The sequence below is a fragment of the Puntigrus tetrazona genome, chromosome 16, assembly GCF_018831695.1.
Source record: "Puntigrus tetrazona isolate hp1 chromosome 16, ASM1883169v1, whole genome shotgun sequence".
Classification (NCBI taxonomy): Eukaryota; Metazoa; Chordata; class Actinopteri; order Cypriniformes; family Cyprinidae; genus Puntigrus; species Puntigrus tetrazona.
In genome coordinates, this window is record NC_056714.1 from 13,301,618 (window position 1) to 13,327,693 (window position 26,076).

At 35.4% G+C, this 26,076-nt stretch overlaps 1 protein-coding gene across 1 annotated transcript; it reads right to left on the reverse strand.

The window, feature by feature from the left end:
• Positions 1-4,410: 4,410 nt before the first annotated feature.
• Positions 4,411-18,146, reverse strand: pitpnc1b (phosphatidylinositol transfer protein cytoplasmic 1b). Its single transcript, XM_043261089.1, has 10 exons — positions 17,685-18,146; positions 14,634-14,782; positions 12,234-12,322; positions 12,074-12,081; positions 11,877-11,948; positions 9,229-9,321; positions 6,916-7,071; positions 6,759-6,822; positions 6,518-6,604; positions 4,411-5,324 (listed from the first exon to the last, which is right to left on the reverse strand). Exons 1-10 carry the CDS (start codon positions 17,730-17,732, stop codon positions 5,164-5,166), a joined length of 927 nt encoding a protein of 308 aa, XP_043117024.1. The 5' UTR covers positions 17,733-18,146; the 3' UTR covers positions 4,411-5,163.
• Between the last annotated feature and the right edge of the window lie 7,930 nt (positions 18,147-26,076).

Consider the following 26,076-nt stretch of genomic DNA (forward strand, 5'->3'; position numbering starts at 1 on the left):
GACTGGCTTACAGCGCTTGTCATTATTAATTCATGAATAACTGATATTGATTGTAGTGATGTCAAACCTCTCAAGGCCTTCAACAAATCACGCACAGATGTCCTTGTTGATGGAGTAGGACAGGGATTCGATGGCATTCCCAAGGCAGCAGGTACATCATGCAAAGTGGTGCAGTAATTTAACTGCAGCTCTTTCTTCTAAAGATGAATGGAGAAGCGGTGGGGGTTTACAGCTTTGATGATGTAATGATTGCATCATTTGTTTATTTATAGTCCTCAAGTGTGCAATGACCCTTTGTTAAATATTTAATATTTGGAATAAATGACAAGCTTGTGCCTCTGTGTGTGTGTACCTACTTAATCATATTTTGAGGACAAATTTGTATCCAGAAGTGAGACAAATCCATCCATCAGAACCCCACAGCATCTCCCTTTTCCGACTTTTTTCCTCATTTGCAACAACATTCTATCTGTCTATCTACTTAGATACTTTATCTTCATCTCGATCACTTCATCATATATCTACAGTATATATGTTTATTTATTTAGTTGTTTGTAACAATTGAAAAAATGTCTGGACTTCTGGCTTTTCTGTAGGCTTGTACATACTATAGCAAAACAATAATGATTGAAAAGAGTGAAAAGGAATGAGGAAAAAGAAGAGATACGGATAAAGTTTTAGACAGAGTTCCCTATCTAATAAAAACCAAATGCTGGTGAAAACGGATGAAAATGTCGATTTCCTGGTTTTCTGGATGTGATCTAATTACAATTACGGTCATGTTTAGGGTGGAGAAGCTTTTCGGTTGCTTGTTGGTGATGTCTCATTATGTAATGACATATTTTGACCCTTGTATGTCATGCCCTGTGTGTTTGTTTGTCTGTGCATCCACATAATGCCCTATAATGACCGCACAAACTATTTTTTGCCTATATTTGTGTCCATGACAACACTCAAGAGTATATACTGTACGCGTAGCCTTATGTTAATACGTGTGTGTGAGAGTATACAGTTTTCCCAATGGTTCATGGGTTCTCTGCTTATATGGAGAAGTTTAATTCCACCTTTGTGAATCAATAGTACATCTCTATTAAGATCCATTGGGCTTTATTAGGGAACATATGTTGTGTTGCAGTGCAGTTCTGGCTATGTAATTAATGGGCTGGGTGGGCCAATTAAATTTGGGTCCTTTATGGTTGTGCTGATTGCTATGTTTAGGGCCTGAATTTCAATGAATGCCTCCCAAACATTCCCACCCTCTTGGGGGAGTATGTGCGTGCATGCGTAACTCTCTACATTTGCTTGCATGAGGGGATGCTTGTGCGTGTGCCCGTGTGTCGGCTGGAGGTGGCTTCAGCAGTATAATTACTGCTCATAAATTACCCTTGAGATCCTTTTAACCCACCTATACTTTATTATGATAATAATGATTAGAGACAGACAAAAAGGCATCGGTATCCGGGTTAGTTCGCAGGGCTTGGGTCAGTCTTCTGTCTTTAATCCTGCACATCTGTTCTGCTGTGAAATGCAGTTTAAAGGGATTTCTGTGTGAAACTAAGCGATTTTATTGTTGTCGTCAGGTATGTCTACTGTTAAATATGCAATGTCTGTTGGCATTTAACGGTTGTGGAGCACAGTGCAGATTAATCTTCTGTATCTCAATGGAGTTTATCACTTCGGGATAATATGGCCAGTCAGATATTAACGACATTCATGAAGCTAGATATGCTGCAGATGGGTCAAAGACAAGATGTCCCATTTTGGTGTTCGCATAAAAGTACATTTACATAGAAAGTACATGTACATACATACACATTTTCAAGTGAATGTATTGCTCTTAGATATATAATTTCACCTTTGCATGCGGTGATAAGTCGCAAAAACACATTTCATTTTCTTGAAATGCGCAAAATATGTAGTTGTTGTGAATAACTGTGATTAACATCAGTCTAACTATTTGATTTAGCCTGTAACATATGTAGATTCATCATTCAGAGTAAAGTTTTTGTCATTCGATGCGATGCATTTTTTTATGTCATCCGCTGTATTGCAGTATCACTTCATAGATAGCAATTTGATAAATTAGGAAAGTATAATTAATATTTTAAAACATTTTTGTGTGTGTGTTCCTGATCTATTTTAGATGCCTACAAACAGAGAGAGTTTCTAGGCACTGGCTCTTAGCAAGGAGATGGGAAAGATTCGCAGTTGTCAGAATAATAGCTTACCGCTGTTTCTGAAAAACGAGTCCATAGTAACAAGCTACTGTAAGAGTTCTTCATTTTTTTCCGCTCCTGCTGCTGCAAATGTTGTTAAGACTAGTGTATTGATAAAGACTAAAACTAAAAACATTTCAACACCAGTACTCTCACCCTTTATGGCAAAATGTGACAAGAGTGTAACAAACCATCATCATTCAGCGTAACCACTAATATTACTACAAATATAATATGTCATCAAATGATTGTGTTCTAAATATAACTGAAAAGATTTTGTCTTACACTGAATGGCATTTTAGTAGATGTCTTTTGTAAGTCATGGTAAATATTAGCAATGTCAAATTATTAATCATGATTAATCACATTCAAAATAAAAGCATTTGTTTACATAATATATGTACATGTACTGCTAATTTCTTATTTAAATATAAAAACATACGGTGTATATGTATTGAATTATTCATATTTTTTATAATAATAATAATGAATTATATTTACATACACACACATACATTTATGTATTTATATTCTTATATTTTATATTATAAATATATTTAATAAATAATCATATTATATATTTCTTAAATATATACGACCATGTGCTTGTATTTATATATAGTCAATAAATATACACAGTATACACACATATGTAAAGATAAAACTCTATTTTAGATATGATTCATTGTTTGACAGCACTAAATATGCATTAGTACGTTTATGCATTAGACACATTTTAATGTTTGAAAAAATATATATTTATTACACTTGAAAACATCATTCCATCTTACACTTCCTTCTTGAGAATATAAAAAGTGATTTTTTATTAATATCCTAACTGCTCTTTTCAGTGTAATGAAAGTGGATCAGGACTGGGGGCTTTTAGGCGTTAAACAACACACACACACACACACACACACACACACACACACACACACACACACACACACAATAAAATAAAATAAAGAGGTCCATACAAATCAAATCATGCACAGTATTACTAGTGTTTAAATGAAATTATTATTGTGTAGGTCTTACAGTTTAAGACATTTTATTCAATTGTGCTGTTTATTCCATTCTGATAGAGAGAGCTGATCTTTTATACTGCCTGCACTAGTGCTACTGCCTTAGCTTTCTTCTAATGAAATTTATACATCAGAAATGTTCTCCTGAGAGAGATAGAAACTGGGATGTGAAGGAGGGGCAGCATGGGAAAGGAAGAGAGAATGCTGAAGATAGTGAGAAATTGAAAGAAAGAGAGAGCCAGAGCTGTAACAGAACAGCCTGGAGTCCTTTGAGCACTACTAGAAGACTTCAGGAAACACGGACTCAATCTTTGCCTTCCACATCCCTTCGTCAGAAAGATAAAAAGAAGGAAATAAAATGCTAGGAATGAATGAATGCAGTAATAGCCACAGGATGAAGCAGCAAGGATCTTTGCAATTATATGTGAAGGAAAAAGGTGAATATGACAGCGGAAAAAAAAATACAGTTCCTAGAACGCTTAAAGCTTACAAGATGCCTACGCTCACACTTTTGTTTACAAAGTCACTTTTTATTGACGCTTTTTGGGTCTTTTACCCCAAGAAGTTAGCTATTAACAAGTGTACTTGCTGTAAGTACACTTTAAACCTGTAGGGATGCAGTTCTATTAAAAATTAATATGAACTGCTCAGTTTGGGGTCAGTAAGTATTGTTTTGTTTTGTTTTTGGGGGTAAAAATACTATAATTCATCATTCATTCTTGGAGTACATTTTAAAGTATCACTAGTAAAACATTTTTTTTCAAAGTATCAAGATTTCCCAGTCAATTTTGTGGCACCGTGGTTTTCAACATAGACTGTAAGAAGAAATGATTGTCGAGCACATTCTGAAGATTCATGTGACACTGAACACTGGAGTAATGGCTTTTTTGGAGAATGAGAATTTAGCTTTGCCATCACAGGTATAAATGACATCTTTAAAAAAATTAAATAGAAAAATGTAATTTAATTTTAGGGAAATTTTAATCAAAGTATTATGTTCATTATAAAAAATATATATTTTCAGAATTTGTTATTAATTTACATTTAACATTATTGTTATTTTTAAAGAGCTTTAAGTGAGTGTTGGATAATGTAAAAATAGAGCAAATTAGTATTTAACATCAAATATCTGCTTATGCTGCACTGAAAAAAAATATTCACTGATTACCTTTTTTTGAAGGTGGTTGCAGTCAGTTTATTTTAGCTACATTTAAATACACAAGAGTATCATGCATTATAATAAAAAACTAAATTGTGAAGAAATGCCACTTTTTAAGCTTGTTTGAATGGCTTGACGTAACAATGTTGGCAATATTAATGATCAATGATGTGAATTTATGGTTGTGCACTTATGGTTCATCACCAAAGACAGGTTTCAAATAACACAAAATGCTTCATCCATTCTAGTCTTTCGTCTGATCACCCGTTGCACTGTACGTTCTCGTTCTGTGCTGCACGACTAAACAATCAATTGCATTCTGTCAATGTATTGATACAGGGTCAGAGGTTAGTCTCAATAACCCGTAACCATCTTGAAAATTTGGCTAGTCACTCGCGATTGCCGTAATCCATATGATCAGGTTTCACTGAAACAGTCTACAGATTATGTCAACAGAGGCTTTTCCTCTGCATTCTGTGATCCCCTTCTTGTTCGAAGGCAGTGGGATAGACCGTTTGTTCAATCCGTTTTGTCGAGGTCTCTGAGAAATGTAAATTAAGGCACTATGGTTTCACTTGATGAGAAGTCTTTTTACAGGATATCTACAATTCTTCGGTTCTTCGTGTTTTTGCCAGCCTCTGCAGTTGGAACGGAGAGCAGAGGGTGACAGCGTGGGATGTCTTTCTAGTTTTGGTTAGAAGAGAACGCCCAGGTCCAGAATTTTGTTAAACGTAGATGCAGGCAGTGGACGGTGGATGTGGCGCTATTCTGGTGTAGAGTTTAATCTCATGGGATTTTTGAGGGAGGAAGGGCAGGACGGAGAGCTTGGAATGTCTACAGTCTTTACCCCCATCTTTTTCAGTGACGACTCATCCGTAACCGAGATGGAGCGAGTGAAGCTGGGTCGCACCGGAGGAGCAGAGTCTGTGAAGCAGAGAGGAAAATCATTTTTGGTCACGATTTAGCGTCAGATTTCGCAACAGTGCTTTTATGAGTCACGATGACTCCCGCGTTAATAATGAGATTGCATCACAGTGCTGACTAAACTGTAACAGTTGTGACGCAGTAGAAGACGTTCACCAATAGAGGGCAGTGTGGATACTGAGAGACGACAGCGAGTTCACATTGAAATTACATTAGCATTCATTCACGTGGCTCAGGCTTTTATCCAAAGTGAGCATTATTCTGGGCAAATTTTATCAGTCGCATGCTTTCCTTGGGAATCGAACCTGTGACCTTGGTGTTGCTAGCGCTGTGCGCCATTGTTTGAGCAACAGGAAGGCTAAGATCTGTTCCGTCTCTAGTGTGAATCTGAAAACATTATGAAAATCGAATTCAAATATTTATTTTCCAGCACTATTTCTAGGTCACAATTCAACAAGCAAATCTGTGATATCTGTGATTTAAACTTTTCTTTGAACTGGTCATACTTATTTGCTAAAAGACAGTCTGATTTGTGTATGTGTGTGTAATCATGAGTTTTAAACATGTTTTTACACGTTTTATTCAGAAAATAAACATTTTAATTGGACATTTTTAAAAAGGTTTTTGAATTTGAAAATGAAATCGAACAATTATAACATTATTATTACTATTGACCAATTATTATATATATATTATAACGTTCTAATCATAATACTGTTCAATTTTCCATGAAGGTAGCCATCGCTGCTGATTTGGTGTTAAATTATAAATGTGACCCTGAGGCACAAAACCAGTCAAAAGCAGCACGGATGCATTTGTAGCAATAACCAAAAATGCATCGTATGGGTCAATATTATTGATTTTTTTTATTGGATTATGCTAAAATAAAAAAATCATTTGGATATTAAGTAAATATGCGGATATTATAAATATATCAGCTGCAAATAAACTTAATTTTTGATCAGTGACATGCATTGCTAAGGACTTCATTTGGACCACATTAAATGCGATTTCCTCAATATTTTATTTTTTGATTCCAGATTTTCTCTGCCAGCTATTGTCCTATCCATACAAACTATACAAAGCCAATGGAAAGCTTATTTATTCAAAATTTAAATTTCGCAAAATGTACCCTTACGACTGGTGTTGTGGTCCAATAAGTGAATTCCAAATGATTTTTATTTACAGCATACCTGTGCAGGTAATGTCGCTCTTGAGCTTGCTGTTGGTCTCCTCCTGCAGTTTTCTCTCATACTCTCTCACCTGCTCGAGGGTCATTCCTGCATGCGCAAATATTTGTTATGCATTTAGTGTGTATTTGCGAAGAATTAAGGCAGATGACGTGCAGCGAGCGAGGGATCAGGATTCTGGTGTGAACTTAACCGAGCATGTGGTTAATTATGGTAATGAAGCATCGCAGTACATCTCATTTACCATGCCACTCGTCAATCCATGCCACCGCCTGCCTGTGTCCCACCAGCAGAATGTCACGAATGTTCTATGATCAATCACAACATGCCGTAATATGACACATGATGGGATCGCATGACTAAAAAGCACAAGTTAATGCAGGGGATGTTATGGTCAGTACCCTGTGAATGAAGTCCTCTGTTCGTCCCTGGAAGCCGTAGACCTCAAAGCTACAGGTGACTCTCTTGTAGGAGCACATGATGGGTTTCGTGGTGTTCCTCCAGCCGTCCACAAGGGGTCCCCGGCCTGTTTTCTGTGACACCCAGTTGCTCAGATCCTGTTTGTTTTAAGTAGATACACATTACCTGCTGAGTGAGCAGATCATTGCTCTTGTGTGTGTGTGTGTGTGTGTGTGTGTGTTTGTTGCATGCTGAGCATGAATTACTGTGCAGGGGTGACATTACATTTCACAGTCGATCATGCGGTGACCTATTTCTAAAGTGTTAGAGGCAAAGATCTCATGCTTTCGGTTGTGAGGCTTATTTGATATATATTTGATTAACTATTATCTAGCATGAACTTAAATTAACCTAGCGTGAAAAATAGCCAGCATTACATTTTGGTATCAGCACTGTTTTAAAAGAGTGTCTGTTTTATCAGTTAAAATATTTCAGTACGTGATCTATGGAGTTGATATTGGGTGAACTGTCATGCAAGCTGTTATGAATAATTAACTCATTTTAATGAGCACAAATGTAATATTTAACTGCACTCCTGTTGGTACATGCACGATTCCCGTTACAAAAAAAGATCATTTGGACCCTTTTAGAGCATAAACTACAGCTAGTTCCTATTTTTTTTCCTATTTAGTCTTGGTTTTTATTTAATGCAAACTATATATTAATGTAATAAACATTTCTTAAGATTATCAGGCCTATTCTTAGACATTTTTAATTATTTTATTCATTCATTTTATTACTTTACATATAATGTTTTCTTCTTTAAATGAAAAAGTTTTGATTTTTAATGATAAAATGGAAATTATATCTAACATTTACAGTTTAAAGCCATTTGCAATTAACATTAACAATGAATAGGCCTAAATGTTATACTGTGTTACTTGTTAATATAATATAATATGATATAATTAACATAACATAACAATGATATTGGAACATTTATTTACCCATGCCGACTTTAAAGTTTTGTTTTGGTCCCTTTTGTGTGTAGAAGTGATATAATAGTTTGTTTAACTGCCTTTTGTCAACAAGTCTGAGCTTGTCTTCAGTGTATCTCAGCTGTTTTTTCTTATTGAAAACTGTAATCCTTTTGGATTTGTCCTATTCCTAACTCGGCATATGACAGCTATGGATTTGAGGCTGCGCATGACTGAATCAGTGAGTGTAACATGGAAACATGCTTTCCTCTGATGTATTATTTGTCCACCGAAAAGGCAGCAGATTCCACTGAACTGTATCTCTAAGTAGAGCACACTGAGGAATGTGGTTTTTATGTAATGCTTGTCTTGCGGTTTTTTGCTTCTGTGCTTGTGTGCACACACAGTACTTATGTCTTTGTTGTGTCCTTTAAATGCGATGGCTCTGAAGACATTTGCACTGCATGCTGTGAGGCCACAAAGACCTAAAGAACACAGATGCTTATTTGCGAGTCAAAGTTGTTCACCTCCAAAGCAGTTCAACTCCAATTCAGATCTTGATTTACGAATGTGGTACAAATTTACAATTTAAATTTAAGCAAGTGCAAGCAATTACGTTTGCTGTAAGTGTAAGTATGAGTTAGACCAGCTAGAAATGTTATTATAAACCCAACATATGGGATATTTCCAGAAACAATATATTCAGTTTACAATCAGTGACTGAAATGTTTTTATTTTATTTCTAATTCAATCAGATAAATCACAAGTATTTTTCTGTTGGTTTTAAAACGCTGACAACATGAAGCCGGTTTATGATTTTATATAAAACAAAGTGATGTTATTATTATTATTATTATTTGTATAATTTGATCTTTATGCGTAAAAATGTATAATTGCTAATATTTTATGAAAGTTATCTCTCTTAGGGGGATCGTTATATTTAGGGGGTCCTTTGTATCAAAAGTTTTAAACCCCCTGCTGTATGTCAAATAAAACATGTTTTGATGTTCGTTTTAATGTGACAGCACTCAGTTTAGTCTAATGAGCTGAGGAAAAAAAAAAGTAGCCTACATACAGAGAGATAAATAGGCATAATTAGGCAAAATTAATTATTTATTTATGTTTTGATGAAACTTGTGTTGGACTAGATTGCATTTCCATACATTCCTCTTCCTGCCATTCTGATTCAAATCCCAATTTAGCATCCTGTGGCGTGCGGCCAATTCAATTCACATCCCAGCTCATCAATTGAAAACGAGCCCACTCTTAAATTCTAAATGTTACCCAGCCCTGCTTGTGTTTTGCCATGTATTTATGCATATATGAATGCTTATGTACCTCAGACTTCTTGTAATGCTTGTCAGGGATCGGATCGCTCAAAATATCCAAAAAGCAGACACTGTCCTTTGAAGTGGGGTCGTCACCAAACACCTGCACAAGAACACATCAGACAGCACGGTCGGACGAATCCAACAATATATCAAAGAACACGCTGCTTTCTTATTCCAGCGAGTCCCTAATGCCCAAGTGAAAAATGACACTGCAACTTCAAGTTCGGTAAACACAGAGGCCTACGAATGCACCGGTTTCTGCATCTGATTGAAGACAGTGGGAATGTGTTTGGGCGCTAAGAGCGATCTTCGTATAAAATCTTCACAAAATGCAAACGGTTAAACATTCTGTAGCCCAGAACCTTGACACACTACAGAACACAAGACTCTAGGGCGTAGGCAGAGACTCTGAATTAATGCAAAAAACATGGAAACAAAGAGTGCAAAATCAAGCCTACTATAGGCAGAAGTACTGAATTATGCAAACTACTGCAGGCCACTGGAAAAAGAAAGCAGATAACAAGTCTCAACTTAAAGGAAGGCTGCTTTGACCGTGCAGCATTGCAGGTGCTTCTTGTACCCGCTGAAATCTTAAAAAATGAGCAATTAAGAAAATAAGTGGTGTTCCCTGTTTCAGATGCTCTTTTTATGTTCTTTATGGTTATAAAGCAGTGCAAGTATTTTACAAATTCCTGCTCCTTTTCTCCTCAGTCCTTTCCTCTCTCTTGTCTTTTTATCTCGTTGTGAAAGCTGTGGTAATGTTTATTCTTTCTCTCGTCAGATGTGTTGACAGTATTATTTTCATTTGTTTGAACGCGCCTGTATGCAAAACACATATCTTGTTGTTCATTTAGTGTTTATGTAATACACTCTCCGAAAAAAAGGTACAAACTGTTTCAGAGGATACACCCTACTGTAAATTATTTAAGATATTAGTACCTTAAAGGTACATATTAATGCCTTTTGAAAGGGTGCTGCTCCAGCGGTTTCTTTTTTGTACAGAATGTAGTTTTAATTCAGGTTTAAATGCGTGTGTATGTGATTGAGGAAGTGTCTGCTGTTATATGTGGAGAGAAAGTTGGATCAATTACAAAGTATCAATAACGAAACTCTCCTGCCATCTCCCTCTCACTTTGTTTCTCACGGGCAGATTCGCTCATAAATCTTTGAGTCGCTTTGTGGCAGGTTGGATCTTGTTTAAGTCGTATTTTTCATTTCTTAATAACAGAGAGCACTCCGGGGCACAACTGCCTCTCTCTCTGTCATTCGCTGTATGCAAACAAACACACTGCAAACCAGTAATAAGTCAACTCATCAAAATAAGTACTAAGTTAAAAGTCTGAATGACAACATGGCTAAATAAATTGCCTGTTTGTTCACTTTAAAGCAGGAGACTGTCATTACCTGCAGGCCAGTGGAAAAAAAAATGTCTAAAACTTATGCAGTTATTAGTGCAGTTTTATGGTTATTGATGTATGGAAAGACCTTGGAGCGACTCATGAGAATATATTTCCCGAGCAGAGTAATTTTCGCCATTAAGCCCCATTAAAAAACCAAAAACATTTGATGTCATGGTGAGAAGTTATGCAAAACAGATGCACAGTATTAAAAGCATGGCCAGAAATGATTATTTTAATGATATTGTCTTATGGCCATTTTTATTATTTTTTGACTAAATGAATTAAGAAAAGACTAAAATGATTTAATAATTGAAATAAATTTTGTTATCATAACATGATATTGTACACTATGAAAATGGATATTAAATTTGTTTAACTTTGCTAGATTAATTAAATTCTACATTTGTTTTTTTTATTTTTTTGTTTGAATATATTTTCAAAGATTAGCATTGAGTGGAAAAATGCAATATATATAAAGAAATGAATTTGTATATATTTATTTTTTTTATTTTATTATATCTCAAAATGTTATATATTTCTGTGATTGCAAAACTGAATCTTGCCTTCAGTATTACATGTTCTTTCTTAAATCATTCTAATATGCTGATTTGGTGCTATAACATTTTTTATTAATAAAGAATTATCATTATGTACAGTAAAATTAACACTTGTGCTGCTTAATAATTTTGCTCAAAATTAGAATAATTTTTTTCAGGGTTCTTTGAAGATTATTTATGTAATTCATTCATTTCTTTTATTTAGTAACAGGTCTTTACTGTCACTTTTCAGATATTAAACGCATACTTGATTAATGGTGGGAAAAGAAAGAAAAAGAATTGAAGTCGTGACCCCAAACTTTTGCATTGCAGCGCATCAAAAATAAAAATGTGGTATTCATTAACTGGAGGCACGTCACCGTGAGTTCTGGTTTAGACTGCTCTGTTGTTTTAAATACAAGAGACCTAGATTTTCCACACGTCTGAACAAAATCTTTTTGACCCACGCCAGTAGTTCGAGGCCCTGCTTTGAATGCGCGGGTGTCGTATGTCACAGGAGGAAGGTGGAGTGTTTGGATCCTTCTGACTGCTTCAGAGACAGACACAGGCACAATGGCCTTTACAAGGACGCTGAAGCTACGCGTGCCGCTGATGAATCGTCCTCCTTTAAGAGGATTATCTCCTGTAAGAACACACACTGTGAGTGTGAGTGTGTGTGTGTGCGCGCGAGCGTGTGTGTGTTGCCATCTCTCACTCACATTTTCATTGCATCCGTTGTCATTCTCAAAGTGTGTCTCAATCTTGACGTGGAACCTCGGTAGGAAGGAACACTTTTGGAAAGAGCAAAGAAGAGAGATAGAGAGAGAGAGAAACACGAGAAGGAGAGAAAGTGAGGTGATTATGTTGAGCCCAGAGCAAACTGCATGAGTTTGAGCTGACATATGAGAATACTTACCGTGTACTCTATAGTAAAACACCAGCGGATGGAGAAAAAGAGAGGTATGCAGAAGAGAAAAAGGGTGTTAGGTCACAGCTGCTTGTATTGAACAGAAAACTCGAAACATGACTATATGCAAACACTGGTGTATTTTTTTCAGAAAAGTTTTTGAACGGACCTGTGACGGTGTAAGGGTAGAAGTTCCAGGCAGTTTCTGTGATATAAAAAATCATGGGAACAAACTTTCTTATCCAGGTTGGCAGTTTGCTGAACAGAGAGATAAAGGGACACATGAGAAGATGTTATGACACAACAGACATATTAAACAAAAGGCAAAAACAGCCCTCGGCTTAATCCAGCACGAATTTCCATGTGGGTGTATGTTAGTTCAGTACTGATTTGGCTAGTATAACGCAGAAATGCAGCATGCAGTTCACAAAACCTATCATCTTCATCTTTCCAGTGAGACTTCTGTTATACTTTAAGATGCGGTTTTATAAATAATGTTTGTTATAATGTTTTTCTGTATAATTGGTGTCATGAATTAACAATAAATAATACTTTCACGGCGTTTGTTAACCTGAATTTCTACATGATCTAGATTCATCTTCTTTTCCAAATTTGAAATCGTATCAATTAATATATCTGTGCTACGTTATGAAATAAACACAAATTAACAATGTATAAATGTACATGTAAAGGTTAACTTGATGATACCTAATATATATATATCATTGTAACAAATTAGGGCTTGATGCAAAATGTTCAAATATTAACCATAATAATATTATATAATAAAAAAGATGTATTACTATATGACAGGATCAACTTTTAAGTTTTAAATGATAGAATATCATTCCAAATATTGGGGTCGGTTAGATTTCTTTGTAAAGAAGATAAAGAAGTAGTACTTTTATTTAACAAAGACACATTAAATCAATCAAAAGATTTTCATTTTGTTACCAACGATTTTTAATGTAAAATAAATGCTGTTCTTTTAAATTATGACAGAATCCTTAAAAAAATATAGATATTTCCATGAAAAATGAAGTAGCACAACTGATAAATAGCACTGATTTTTTTTGAGCAGCACATCGCCGTATTAGAATAATTTATGAAAGATAATGTTAGACAGCTGAAAATTCAGCTTTGCAATCACGGAAGTAAATGACACATATTAAAATTAATGCTGGGCAACAATTAATCACGATTAATCGCATCCAAAAAAAGTTCATGTATATATGAAGTGTCTTTATGGATGCATAATTAATATACACAGTACACACATATTATGCACACAAAAACGTGTGATTGTGACTAATCATTGCCCAATTAAAATGCAAATTTGTAATATTATAATAAAAGACTGTTTTATTGTATAATGTTCAACCAACTGAAAAAAGTGAGTTCTGATAAAATGTCTTGCATAATTTGTTTGCAGTTGCTGTTTGTTTTGATATGTGCCGATCATTTAAAGTTAAGATGCGCCCAGGTGCTTTTTAGTCCACTTTGTGTTTCGGGTCAAGAGGTCAATCGAGCGTCACAATAGCTACAGGTCTCACTTCCAGAAGTGTCTAGTGCCATCTGTCCACAAAAACACAGCCAGAGTCCGAAAAAAAACCCCATCCCGAGCGAGAGAGATAATGAACTCAGCACTGTAAGATAAGGCAGCACAGGCAGCGCTCGAGATTTACAGCCCGAGGACTTGAGTGATGGATGGATGGACAGAGGATGAGAGGAGAGGGGTGGAGAAGAGAAGATGTAGATCATTCACGGCCAGCCAGTTGTGTCGAGCGCGTACTCACACACACTCTCTCTTTCCCATTCCTGAAGTGACAGACATTTCCCACGGAACAGCACATTCCCGCCCAAAACACTGCCATTACGTTACGATCCTCTGCTGCTCGTATCTTGACGATACAAGTTAAATTATTCATAATTACAATGCAGCGGTTCAGCGTGATGTTCTTGTAAACAGCATATAATGATCTCGTCTGCGGTAATATCAGCATTTGAATTAGACTCACATGCTCCGCGATAAGATTTATTTGACCATTAGGAACTTAATGCTCTGCCCTTTTGGTCTTTGCTAACACATTAATGGCTTGAAAAATTTGTTCTACTGCTAGAGGTGCAGTAATTCATATTCACAACAGCATCTAATGACTGAGTGTGTGTGTGTGTGTGTGTGTGTGTGTGTGTGTGTGTTTTGTCCTTGTAGGGCGAGAGTGTAAGGAACACAAGAAAACAGGCAATTACAATAAGTGTGTGTGCATGTTGACGGCGTGGGATGATATCGGATCGAATGTGTACGTGATCTTCTGTCAGACGCTTATGCTGATGCGAGATTCTGCGTGAAGCCCGACAGGAAGAGAGAAGGTGTTTTTGGAGGGAAAGTGAGCGATGGATGGAGCTGCGCTGCATGCATAAAGGTGTTAGCTGCAGTCATCAATAATAGCTGATCGCTGGCTCGTTGGCAGGTGGGTGATGTAAACCGTGAAAGAAACAGGATCGTTTATGCGTGCACGTGTGTATGTGTGTGTGTGTGTGTGTGTGCGGGTGCGTGCCGCGGCCTCACCTGTTGAGGTAGATGCGTTTCTCTGTGATCTGTCCGGCTCCGTGTTTGGGGTCTGTGCAGGGTTCATTCCGGACGACCTCCACCCCTTCGCCTCCTCCGCTCTGCTCACTGCTGTGCTTGCTGATCATGTATAACTGGCCGATCTTGTACTGAGGAAGAGGGAAGGAAATCGTTGGCCTCTGTATGTGACCTCATATGTTTCACTTCTTTCTTTTTTGGACTCGTTTTGGAGCGGGGTTGAGGAGAGCTACGGATTTGAGAAATGGCTCATTTTAAGATCGTAAGGTGGAGTCGGAAGTGAAATGGGCACCCGGCGACGTGAATGCTGATTTGGAATTTAAACGGGAATGAAAGAAAGTTGGAGTTCAGTCAGAGAAATTAGTCCAATGTAAGTTTGGGGACAAAAATATTTGAGTTGTTTTTAACTAATTCTGACAATTTATTTACAGATTTGTAAAAATCTTTTATTTTAAAATATATCTAATATAAGACCCATTTTTCGAAGTTCAATGCTGTCAAATATAAATATACATACATATGTGTATATATACTGTGTATAGTTGTTGTGTGTATATATATCAATTCACAATACATATTTTATTTTATATTTACGACTTTAAAAGTGTATTTTTATATATATATTATATATTTATCATTTCTTATAATTTCTTATAATTTATATATATATATATATATATATATATATATATATATATATATATATATATATATATATATATATAAACTAGTTAAAAGTTTGGAAATATATTTTTAAACATTCTTATGTTCATCAAGGCTGCATTTATTGATCAAAAATACTGAAAAAAGTCGTATTGTGAAATATTTGTAAAAATTTAAATAATGGGTTTTTATTTGAATATACTTTAAAGAACCATTTACTTCTGTGATGCAAAGCTGAATATCCATCAGTCGTCCACTCCAGTCACGTGATCATTCAGAAATCATTATAATATGCTGATTTATTATTAGAAAGATCAATGTTGGCAAAGTTGTGATGGAAAATATTTTTGGAAACTGCAATACTTTTTTTCAGGATTTTTGATGAATAAAAAGTTAAAAAGAACAGCATTTCTTCCAAATAAAACTGTACTGAGTCCAAACCTTTGAATGGCAGTGTATATTGTTAGAAAGGATTCCTATTTAAAATAAATGCTTTATTTTTGGTTTTTAATGTTTTATTCATTCAAGACTCCTAAAATAATGTCACAGGTTCAAATGAATATTAAGCAGCACAACAGTTTCCAGCACTGATAATAAATCAACATATTAAAATGATTTCTGAAGGATCATGTAACAGGGAAGACTGGAGTGGGCGACTGATGGAAATTCAGCTTTGCATCACAGAAATAAATTATATTAATTATTATTATTATTATTATTATTATTATTATTATTATTATTATTATTATTATTTAAAGTGTATTAAATTAGAAATTAAAATGTTAAAATACTTCACAATAGTATTTTCTTCTGTATTTTTAATCAAATAAATGCAGCCTTAATAAACACAAGAAATATCTTTTAAAAATTCCACATATATATATATATATATATATATATATATATATATATATATATATATATATATATATATATATATATATATATATATATATATATTATTATATATATATAAATGTATTATTCTAATTTTGTGTATGATTAATTTTGCATGATTATGTAGAGTGGAGCTTTACAGGACATTGTGTCCTTCTATAATGATACATTCTATGAAATATATTAAATATGAAATATATATATATATATATATATATATATTAAATTGCATTGCTGTAGGGGCGTAGTTTTGCTATCAGACTTTTGATTAATAATGTAAAATCAATTTGGAAACATGCTGTGATATTTGCTCACATGATAAGGTAAAATGTTTCTGGGCATTATTATTTTTTTCAAAAATAATGTCATGAGTTTAAAGTTTTGATAATGTCTTCTTCCATGATCCATGATTTTAAATGAAATGAAATGAAATTATATTTGATTAAAATATTTAAATTAAAATCCATGTATTTGTTTTAATTAAGATGTGTAATATAATGAATATTTTAATGAAGACGTGCAAAATATGTTAATATAAATAGTAATATATTTTTAAAAAATTGTATTGTTTAATTTACATATTTAAATGAAATGTTTACATATTTAAAAGGAATTATTGACAAAATCATGAACGCCATTAGTTATAAAACTCCCATAAATAATAAACCCTTCCACTTAACCCTCATTGTTTGTCATAGTGTTTGATCTCTCATCTGCCATATGTTTTGTTTTTGCTTTGTTCTCTGAAGACTAAAGAGTTCTGGATACATAATTTTTTCCGCTATAGTCCTGAAAAGCAGCGTTGGCAGCACTGACAGGGTTCCTGCTGTTTTTCTGAGGACTAATTCTTTTGAAATCCGTTTATGTGAAAACTCACTCCAACAATCATTGTCACCGGTGATGACGACACGGACCTTGCGAAGGCTTGGAGAAAAATGCTGCTCGTACGCACAACAGAGCTTCTCCAGAAAAAAGGGGGTGGTCCTCCTGTCTGGAAACTATGCGTTCTAGTGCTGATGTAGACCACGGACAAATTCTGAGGCAGACTTTCAGGTCAGGTGTGCTTGTCCGGGCTTGTGTCAGATCTGAACGAGCACAAGCTGGCCACTCGAAGGTGAAACAGAGACGGACTGAAACAATCCCTGACCCTCCTGAGGAAATCCCAGGCCGTTTGTGGCGAAAGGCCTTTGTGTTTTGTTCCTAGCCTTGAGGTGAATAACTCGCTCCTGCCTTCAGAATAAAAGGACGTAACTGGTCGGACCCGTTTAGGTAACGAAAACGGCTCAAACGGAGAGATTATGTAATACAACCCACAGACATGCACACAGAACGACGAGGTTTCATTTGCGTAAACAGAGTGGAATAGAAATCCTATTAACCTTTACTTTTGTGCAAGCTAATCACGAGGACAGCTGCTGTACACCCAAACATATGGACGCGAACCCAAACACACGTAAAAAGTTACAAACCTACCTCATCGACAGTGAGCGGCATGCATATCCGGTATTCTTTCATCAACATGGTTCGGCTTAAACAGGCTTCGCTTTATCCTTTTCTCTTTCTTTCCCTTTCTGTTTCTCTTAAGCGTCTGTTTCCTATTTTCAAACTGTTTCGGCGTGAAACTGTCAAGCGGTTTCCGTAAAGCAATGTTGCACCCCTCTTCCTCTCTCACTTCACTGATGTCAGAGCCGGTCCCGTAAACTCTGCCAATGTGTAGCCGCCGTGTTTATTTTATTGTTCTCATAGTCTTTCCTTCTTTCCTGGCTCTCTGAGTCATGAATGTACTCGCTTCCTTGGCACTCAGTTCTTCCGTTCTGCTTTTAATTTATGGTGTAACGTGATAGTGCAGAGGTAAGAGCAAAACTGAGGCTTCCTCTCTCTACTCTTTTTCTGTGAGTGTGAAAGAAGAAGAAGCAGACTGCAGTTTTCATGTGTAACCTTGCCATGTTCTTTGCCCCTCCCTCTTCCCTCCCCTTGTCTCCGTACTGTGCATTCTTTTCTTCTGTGCTTATCTTTATTCTTTCTCTCCTCCCTCAGAAAAGTCCTCCCCTTCCCTCCTCCACCTGACTTTACTTTCCACTGCTGATTTCCTTCACAATACCAGCTCTCCATCTTCTTCGTTTCTTGTACTCCCAGACCTACTTTCGCTTTCTCTCAGTTTTTTTTTTTGTCCTGCTCTCTTCATACACAGTATCGCTATAACTTCACTTTGCCCCAGATTAAACAAACTCTGTTTACAATACAAAATGCACTGACCTGCAGTGTCCTTTTTGGCAGACAGACAGTCTGCGTGCGTGCGAGAGGTTTACACTACTGTTCAAAGTCAATACGTTGCTTTATATTAATGTTTTATTCGGCAAGGATGCATTCAATTGAACAAATTTGACCGTAAAGACTTCTATATTGTTAAAAACGATTTCTGTTTCAAATAATGCTGTTTTTTTTTTGCTTTGTTCATGAAAGAATCTCAAATAAAATGTTTTCATGAAAATATTAAGGCATTAGTATTAATGAGAAATGTTTATTTTTACGTTTCTGATGAATCATGTGACACTAAGGACTGGATTAATGGCTATTGAAAATTCAGCTTTATAATTGCAGGGATAAATTACATTGTAAAAATTTTAAAGTAGAAAGCAGTTATTTTGAATTGTGATAATATTTTACAATATTAATGTTTTTACTGTATTTATGATCAAATTCATGCAGTCATGTGATCACAAGATAATTGACACGAAGTCATAAATGTCAGTGCGGTAGAGCTTTCACGACGTTGTGATTAAGAGAAAAGCCTATCATTTCTTTATTTATTTTTCTCAGAAACTCGCTGCTTATTATTTGAAATAGATTTGCCTGGATTCAGAATAAAAGTCATGTGGTGCAACTAAGAGTTACACAACATGCATAAACAAGCGAATCTGGCAAAAAAAAAAAAAAAAAAAAAACAGAGGGTAGGATTGTGTCAAGGTCAACAAGTCTGTTAAAGTGTCAGATAACTTAATCTTTAAATGACAAAACATGACTCATTTGCAAAGTGTCATGTGGTGCGACTCCTTAAAAACACGTTTTAAATGCAATACTTTGTATTGAAAAATAAATGTAAAAAATGTGCACATTCCCACATATGTACGCTGTAAGGAACAATTATTACTTTTTACTTGATGCTTATTCCACATGACATGATTTTATTTTTCTCCAAAATGGCATAAAAGTTTGTTTTACAGGTAGTGGACAGGGAGTCAGAAATGTCATTAGCTCAGTACAAAAACAATCAAAGCCTATAGAACTTTCCACTATGATGGAAAAACAAACCTCTGTGCGTGAATTTGGTCAGAGGTGGTTGCAGGGCACTCACGTACCCGCTTAGAGTCCGTGGTGCTCATCTGATTAAAGATTACCTCAAGTACAGGAGAGAGGTAATTAAGCATTACATGAGGAGAAATTCCTCATCTCCCCCACCATACTCTCACTCAGCACATCCAGCCCCCATTTGCAATTTAAACGCCCCCAGCAAAGCATAATAGTTTTCTGCTCTGGTGATTTCGGTTTCACTGTGAACTGCCCTGTTTTCTTTTCTCAGCATAACTATGTTGTCTTCTCAAAGCACAACAGTTTTACACCTTCAATCCTCTAACAAAAGGAAGCGGCTCAGCTTCTGAGCGAATGGTAATGTTTTTTGGTTTCAGTTCTGTTCAATTGTTTTATCAGCTTAACCGGATCAGGCTAAACTAAACCCCCGTCATCTTGTAGGCAGCGGCAGAGTCAATATGTTTTATTTTTCGGTAGAGATATACCATTTGCCTGTGCGCAGTTGCTGATATTAGAGCAGAATGGAAACCATGACAAAGAAAGCTGATAGGGAACGAAGGAGCACTGAACACATGGAGCCTGTATACATAGCTATGGCCTGCTGTGTTCTGAATGAATCTGTGAGAGATGGGTGAACAACTGTGTCAGTAGAGCGTGCAGACTTTTAAGATTTTTATTTATAATGTTTTTCACACCTGTAAACGACACTAAAACATCTCTAAATCTCTCTATCCTGGGATTTTGTAAGGCAAAGGATCGATTAACAGTAGATACCAAGATCTGTCTGAACATAGTGGTATATTTTCACTTTCCCTTTTTTGTTTTGTTTACTGTAAAATAGCTGAAATGAATACGAGGAAGACCTTGTTTGTCTGCATTCTAGCACTGGATTGCCATTATAACACAAACCTGTTTGATAATTGTAAATTCTTTCTTTGTTGTACTTACACTTCTGTGTGAATGCAAACGTCCAGAAGTGTAATTTCTCGATAACGCTCCCATTTCAAGTATATTGCGACCAAGCAGGTTTTTTTTAGGACTACCTCACAATGGCCAATTACAGATTAAAATCTGTGGGATGGCAACTAGACTGGTCGTGCGTGTTTTTTTTTTGTAGCTACTGATCTATTCTTCTGTATTTTGACGATGACCTGAGCATAAAGGCTTGCCGTAAAGAAACTATGCCGGGGCGTTGACATTGTCTAATGTGTCGGTGGTTGATTGGGTTTTGATATGTGGGTGTTGCACTCAAACACCCAGGCAGATTAAGATGAATTTGCAGGGGCAGGGTTTAATTGGAAAGGTCCAACATACATCACCAGAAGGAAGTCACTGGAACGTTTTCACTGAAAGATCCAGCTATGACATTTTGATTAGGTCAAGATTTTTTTTTAATGAAATGTATCCATGGATCAGTCATTCGCTATACGATTTATAACGTGCATTAGGGAAATAGGTGAACTTTAATTTCACGCAGACTTTAAAACACTGGGTTGATACAGTTTCTCGGTTATGAGTCTTAAAGGATTATTCTGGGTTAAATGCAAGTTAAGTTCAATCATCTTATAACTTGTTTGCTTAAAAAACAAAACTAAAATCAAGGTTGGGTCGAGGCACTGCAGGAAATGTGAATCTTATCATTTTATGAAAGCATGTACAGTAATTTGTCTGTTAAAAGTAGTTTAAAGGGTCATTTAGATAAGTTACAAAGTTAGGTTTCACACAGATATCTCTCCCCATACAATAAAATTATGTTAACGTACATATTGTTCCGTTTATATACATATTTGAACACATGGGTATATTAATATTTTTTTGCATTGGCCTTATTCGTTTCTGTTGTAAGATAGATCTGTATTTTTAAATAAAAGGTGGGACAAGTGGAAATTCTTCAGCATTATGCCACAAATGCTGTGGATTCACAGGGGAAAAAAGTGCACTAAAATACAATTTATTTCAGTACACTTAGTACACTTCCATAATTTAAGTGCTCAATTTTCACACACTACTTTTGTACTTAATAGACTAAAAATTGTTTCTAAATGTACTTCTTGAGATAATCTTAAGAACATCTAAGTGTACTCAACTGTGCTATTTTGAGTCGCAATGAATATGAATAAAAATGTGCTTCACATGCTATCTCTGGATTACAAAAATGACCAAGTTACCCATCTTTTATACACTGTTCATTTTAAATAAAAAACAAACTTATGAATTATTATAAATGTAAGAATAATATATATTAAACATATACAAATGTATCTATAATATGTTACCTACATATTTTATATGTATTTCTATATATAATAATTCATTTAAATATTAACTTTATATGATGTACTTAACTACATGTTAATGGTGTCTTTAAATAGTACTATCAAATATAGTATGTCAATATTAGTATATTAGTAGCAACTTTTTTCACATTAAAATATAGCACTTTAAGTACTACCTGCTAAATGTATTAACTGCATATATATATATATATATATATATATATATATATATATATATATATATATATATATATATAGTATAGTAACACATTATAAGTACACAAAATGTACTTATTAGTGATATTTTTAATTAAATCATTTTAATTTTAAATTTAGGATTATTATTGGTGCTGTCAAATGATTAATCACAATTAATTGCATTTAAAATAAAAGTCTTTATTTGCATAATATATGTGTATTATGTGCAAATTTATTACGTTTAAGTATATAAATACACACATACTGTATGCACGTATATATTTAAAAATATTTACATCAATATTTATTTTCATATAATTTATATTATAAATAAATAATTTAATACAATTTAAAACATACTTTTCAGAAATATATACATGCATATTTATATATACATAAATAAATATACATAGCATACATATTATGTAAACAAACGTTTATTTTTGATGCGATTTAATCGTTTGAAAACACTAATCACTAATCTAAAAGATTTAGATTTAAGATTTAGATTTTAAACATTTAAAGCACACTTTTAAGAAATACACTAATAAAACTCCTCTGTATATTTAAGCTGTAGTATACTTGAATTCAATGCACTAAAAATTATTTATTAATCAAAATAGTGGTATTTAGTATACTTTTTAAGTCCATTGAGTACTAGTAAAATAGAAATATATATATATATATATATATATATATATATATATATATATATATATATATATATATATATATATATTTAATTAGTGTATTAAGTTTTACAATTTTATGTAACACACAACAATAGGAATGCACTACATTTTTTTCTTGCATTTAATGTGTTAATCCACCCCAAAATTACATTTTTGTCATTAATCACTTATCCCCATGTTGTTGCAAACCCAAAAAAGCTTGATTCTGTACACAATTTAAGATATTTGGGATAAAAAGCGGGAGGCTTGTGACTGTCCCATAGACACTGTCAAGGTCCAGAAAAATATTTGCAGCTGGCACAGAAGATCGTACCAAAGAGCGTCCAAAATGGACCTTAAAAGTATTCATTACTTAGCAGTAAATAGGGACAGGGGGGTGAGTAATTATAACAAAATGTTCATTTTGGGGTGAAGTAACCCTTATTTGTAGTGCAAGTATATGTTTTCCTGGATTGAACTTAACTAGTACTGATTACTCCTTAAACATAATAAAGTAGAGCAGAGAGAACAATGTACACTTGATAATGGCTGTAGAGCTGCATCTTTAGCCAGCTGAGAGAGCACTGATTGGTTGGGCCTTTTAACTGATATATCTGAGAACTTAACACACACTGGGATAAAGCCCAAACCCCCGGTGTTCTGGATGATGAAGGGCTTTTCAATCTTCTCATCGAATCTCTATCCAACCCTGTCGAATACCTCTCGAGAAGGAGAAAGAGGGGTCTTGAAACATGCGGCATCATGCCATCATTAGCCGTGGATGAAGCTGTTCGCTGAGAGTAATACTGTTTAAATGGAATTATAAGTGATCAGAGAAATGACCTCAGGGACTGAAGGCTCTCATGGCTTCCATCAGCTCTGTCTGAACCCTGCAACTATATCGTACAAACACAAGCGAGGAGCCTTAAAAAGAATTATTCATACCAAGTCTTTAGATATTCACAAATGCGAAAACTTGAAAACGGTGATGCGCATTTGCGCTTGTTACGTTAATTAGCTCGGGATTACAATGCCCATCATTTTTTATCATCTGTGAAAAACGAGTGTGACGTACTGTAGCTTTTTTTTTTTTTTTTTTTTCTCGCCGAAGGCTTAATTTCGCGTCCGCGTTTAACACGAGCCCGGTCGGGGACAGGGTTCAGTCTCACTGCAAGGGGAAAAAAAAATAAAAATCTTTAAGAGGAAGAAAATTTATTCAAGAAATGAAATGTAGCGGATTTGAACGGAGCCGTTCTGCGAGGGCACCGTAAAGGATTAGCCCTATTCTTCTCAGAAGGTCGCTGACAGCTATTGCGCAAAAGTACTTGGTTATTTTCTATTACAGCTCGGACCGAGAAAAAATTCAATCGTCGTCGAGGTCTCCCAGTGCGAAAAGAAAGTCTGTGTGGCGCCGCTGAATAGGGCTCTCACTCTCTCCATCTTCCCTCAGGCAGTCTCTCTCTTTAGTTCTCCTATTAGCTTCTTCTGCGCTTCTCCCTTGCGTCTGCTTGTTTTATCCGACACTAATGCCAGATGCCATGTCGTAGTCCGTATTATTATCCCAAGGCCTGTACGAACCTTCAATATGATTCCTATAAGGCCCTGCGCATGCCTCTGGGACCGCTGCTCGATTCCTCCATCTACTATTTACTTGATTAAATAGGATTTTTCTTTATCAACTCCAATCAATCTCGGTGAGTAGACGAAGAGAGAATGAAAGAAACGCCAGCAGAGAGCGAAAAAGAGGAATCGAGAGCGAGGGCAGGAGGGAGCGTAGCCTTTGCGTTCCCCAATCTGATTTGATGGGATTTACTTGTGACTATCAATGTTTACTCATCTGTTGTGCTCTGAGCTATAACTCAAACAACAGGACACATATACAAAGAGAGAAAGAGAGAGAGAGAGAGAGAGAGAGAGAGGGGTCCAAAGGGTGTGAACATAAATTCCACTGAATGAAACTTGTTAACATGCCGTCACTTCAAAATCACACTCATTCGCTTTGACAGTTTATGTGGCAAACCATTCATCTGACATCTGTCGCTGCCCAATGGGAATCAGACCGATGAATGATATGTGGGTATGTGCAACCTGACAACTAGGGCACTGGGCCCCTTGCTCTTTCGCAAAAGTCATTATTGTGATTGGGTAGATTGCCTAAATGGATAGTTTTCGCCCAATTTCTTTCCTTTTATTGTACGAACTACATTCAGCGGGGTCCCGAAACAATGTTGTCCCTGTATAGAGACGGTTTGCGAAATATCTGATTTGTAAAGACTTGTCATTGTTTTAGTGTCATTGCAACAAAAACTGAAAATGCTGTCATCGTTCGTGATAGTTTTGTGAAAGTTTGCATGTGCAGTGGAAGTCCAACACTGTTCGGTTCCCAGCATCTTCTATTCTGCTGAAAAAACGAAGTCAAACATATTGAGACCTTCGTATTATCGCAAACCCACACAATCTCTTTAAATTATGACAGTATTTCCTTTTCTATATCTTTGAGTGAATACTTGGCTCCTGTCCATAAAGCAATATTATACTGCATAATTTGGCAATTACCATTGTTTATAAGCCACCTTATAATTTGTGTTCAGATTTTTGAAAAAAGCTTTGCGTTTGGTTATGGTTGATGTTTCAGAATACTTCTGGCACATTTAAACTCTAATATATTGTATTATATAAATATTTATTTTCTTTACAAATAAGGTACATGCTCCTTAACTAATTTGTACGCTTAAATGCTTATATGAATATAACAGTATTTGAATTTGTAAATACTGTTACAACTCATAAGAATTGTGTATATTTATTAATACCACAGTCCTTTCTGATCCTCAAATCCGATTGGCTGAGAGGAGTGCGACGTATGTGTGATGTGTGAGCTCTTTTCTCACAGCGAGTGTCACGGCAGACACCCGAATCCACTAAATAACACCGGTTTTGTGGCACGCAAAGCAGTTTTATGAGTTTTAGTTAGGAGAGAAAGTGCTTGTTTAGATTTCAAGGTTAAACACGAGATATGATTGGTTTTGGGTAACTCTAAAGACACGTCTTATGATCTCCTTCTGATATTCAGTCCAGTGCAAACAGTTTTGGTTGACAATATATACAGTATACGTGTAAATTATATAGGGATAAACTGTAGCCTTTAATCGCCTATTAGGTCTATTAAAGACCTAAAAAAAAAAAAAAGTATGTAATGGACATAAATGAACGCGCGCTGAACTTGCAAGTGTTTTGACTGTTATATCCAATACATACTCCTGCACGCATTATGCTGGAAGGAGGAAACGGATCAGGAGTTTATGCTTTAAAACGCAAGATCCCAACCCTGTTCCTGGAGGGCCCCCAACAGTACTCACTTTGGATGTGTCCCAAATCAAACACACCTGATTAAACTCATCAGCTCATTAG